The following is a 2,713-nucleotide window of genomic DNA, read 5'->3' on the forward strand; positions in this document are numbered from 1 at the left end:
GAACTCCACGTGGACACCTCTTCTGATATTGGCATTCGCATCAGCGCTGCCAACCAGGAGCTCTTCTTTCTCTACTACAGCCCCTGCATGTGCGACCACCTCCGCTTACATAGGAACCCACAAACCATCCCAGTTGGTCCAACACCGTTCGCTCAATAACTCATTTCTGTGGCTTGCTGCGGCGTACAAGCCATGTGACATTTGAAGGCTGATTCAGGGAACTGTACCTTTCTGATGATGCCAGTGTTGGGGTACGAAGGGGTGTGATGAAGTTAGGTTTCTTCTTGAGTGCATGGCCGGCGGCTGCAAAGTGGACATGGAGAATTTGCAAGATCAATATCGCCTATGATATCTTCAAGTGACACTGCTCCAGCAGCGTGTCTTTGTCCATCATCTATGGGCAGAGTTCACCTATATAATAGAGACAGTGAGCTTGATCGTAAAAAAAGATACACCGCTTTAGTTTTTAAGTAGTCTTCGATTTTGGCGCACTAAGTTGAGGGGACTTACAAGAAAAATGAACACAACATGCACATACCTACTAGCTGTAAATGTTTCCTTTTATCTCCTAGTGTGGCTGCTGTTTTTCAGTTAAGGGGTATGATCGTTGTTTTACGGTGTTTTGTAGCAGCATTTTAAGCTCTTGTGCATAAGTTGCAGCGTTGAATATGGCGCATGGAAAAGGTTTGGGTTGAGATTGTAATATCTGATTGAACCTTTTGGGTCGATCACAAAACTATGGCTTATCAGATTCACTGAATAAATGAAATTGGGGGCAGAAGCTCCTCAGGAAATGCATGCGCATACCTGCTATACACTATGGATACTAAAATGCCTGACTAGTGTAAACTCAACATAACGCATGCCTCCAGTCTAGTTCTGTAGCATAAACAAATATTCTTCAGTTTTTCCACACTATGGTTCATGCTGCTCGTAAATAGGATTTGCAGGAAAATTAACAGAGCACGCATGTTCCTGCTAATTGCCATGTAGATTGAAATGTACCATCCAATGCATCAGTTTATGTGATCGCTCATATTGGCTACTAAATCTACACAGGCCTACAACTTTTTATTTGTCGATCCTGTATTTGATCAACATAGCTACTCTATCAAAAGGAAGTAAGATATATAGCCCATGTTCTATTGTTCTTCACATGCAATGCATTTTTATTTTTTTACTTCATGGGCACAATACTGAAGATCCATACACGATGCTATTCATTTTCTTTTGAAAAACAACCAATGTAGTACTGTTGGATAAAATTGCTTTTACTCATAAATGTTATATATGTGTTATATTCCAGGTAGCAAGAGGACTAGCAAGATTATTCTAATAGGTATGCTCACACTTTTGCCATTTTCTCATGTGTAATGAATTAAATATTAGTAGTTCACTAGCTGTGATTTCTATGTTGAAATACTACCTTAAAAATCTATCATCTATGTAATCATTGGAAATTGATTCTGGAATTAAAACTTGAAAACAAGCAACTCTCACTTGAGAAATTTAAACTATTGATGGTCTTAGAAATCTGCTTCAATCTCAGCTGTGACATCAGCCGCTGGAGCCTTGCTCTTTACATGTATTTATGTCCTGGTATGGCGCAAAAAAGGGAAAAGACTAAGGTTTCTCCTTTGCAAGAAGACTAGCAGCAACACCGAGAAGAATTATGAGGCCATGATAGTATCGTACGGATCCCTAGCTCCAAAAAGATACATGTATTCAGAGGTAATGAAGATAACATCTTCTTGCAGGGATCAGCTTGGAAAAGGAGGTTATGGTGTTGTTTTCAAAGGAAGACTGCATGATGGTAGTCTGGTCGCAGTAAAATTCTTGCATGACTGCAAAGGAAATGGGGACGAGTTTGTTAATGAAGTTATGAGCATTGGCAGAACCTCTCATGTTAATGTTGTTAGCTTATATGGGTTTTGTTTGGAGGGATCAAAGCGAGCTCTTATATATGAGTACATGCCCAACGGTTCCTTGGATAAGTACATTTATTCAGAGCACCCCAAAGAAATTTTAGGATGGGAGAGGCTTTATGGGATAGCAATAGGGATTGCTCGTGGCCTCGAATACTTGCACCATAGCTGTAATACACGTATCGTCCATTTCGATATCAAGCCCCAAAATATCCTTCTAGACAAATATTTTAGCCCAAAGATTGCTGATTTTGGTCTAGCTAAATTGTGTCATACAAAAGAGAGCAAGGTTTCAATGACTGGTACTAGAGGAACAATTGGATTCATCGCCCCAGAAGTCCACTCGCGAACCTTTGGAGTGGTTTCAACAAAATCGGATGTTTATAGTTATGGAATGATGCTTCTAGAGATGGTTGGAGGTAGGAGAAACGTAAAATCAATTGTTGCAAAATCCAGCGAAAAATATTTTCCAGATTGGATTTATGACCACTATGCGCAAGATGATGGACTAAAAGCATGTGAAGTCACATCAGAAATTGAGGATATCGCAAGAAAGATGACCTTAATAGGCTTGTGGTGCGTACAAATATTGCCTGCATATCGCCCTACCATAACAAAAGTTCTAGAAATGTTCGAGAGAAGCTCAGATGACATGGACATGCCACCGAAGCAAAACTTCTCTGGATTGCTGTAATATTTCTCCCTTTATTTTTCTGTGCAACTATTATTATTATAGAATAATAACTTGACCTATGCACTTATCTCTCATTGCAGTGAAAGTTCAGCTC

General features: G+C 39.8%; 1 protein-coding gene across 1 annotated transcript; it reads left to right on the plus strand.

The window, feature by feature from the left end:
* Nucleotides 1–955: 955 nt before the first annotated feature.
* Nucleotides 956–2,709, plus strand: LOC119345635 (LEAF RUST 10 DISEASE-RESISTANCE LOCUS RECEPTOR-LIKE PROTEIN KINASE-like 2.5; the record flags this gene model as incomplete). Its single annotated transcript, XM_037615626.1, has 3 exons — nucleotides 956–1,339; nucleotides 1,550–2,615; nucleotides 2,700–2,709. Coding segments are annotated over exons 1-3 (1,134 nt in total), but the record flags the coding sequence as incomplete, so codon positions are not given.
* Nucleotides 2,710–2,713: the final 4 nt, after the last annotated feature.

Source organism: Triticum dicoccoides, unplaced genomic scaffold (genome assembly GCF_002162155.2).
Source record: "Triticum dicoccoides isolate Atlit2015 ecotype Zavitan unplaced genomic scaffold, WEW_v2.0 scaffold26207, whole genome shotgun sequence".
Classification (NCBI taxonomy): Eukaryota; Viridiplantae; Streptophyta; class Magnoliopsida; order Poales; family Poaceae; genus Triticum; species Triticum dicoccoides.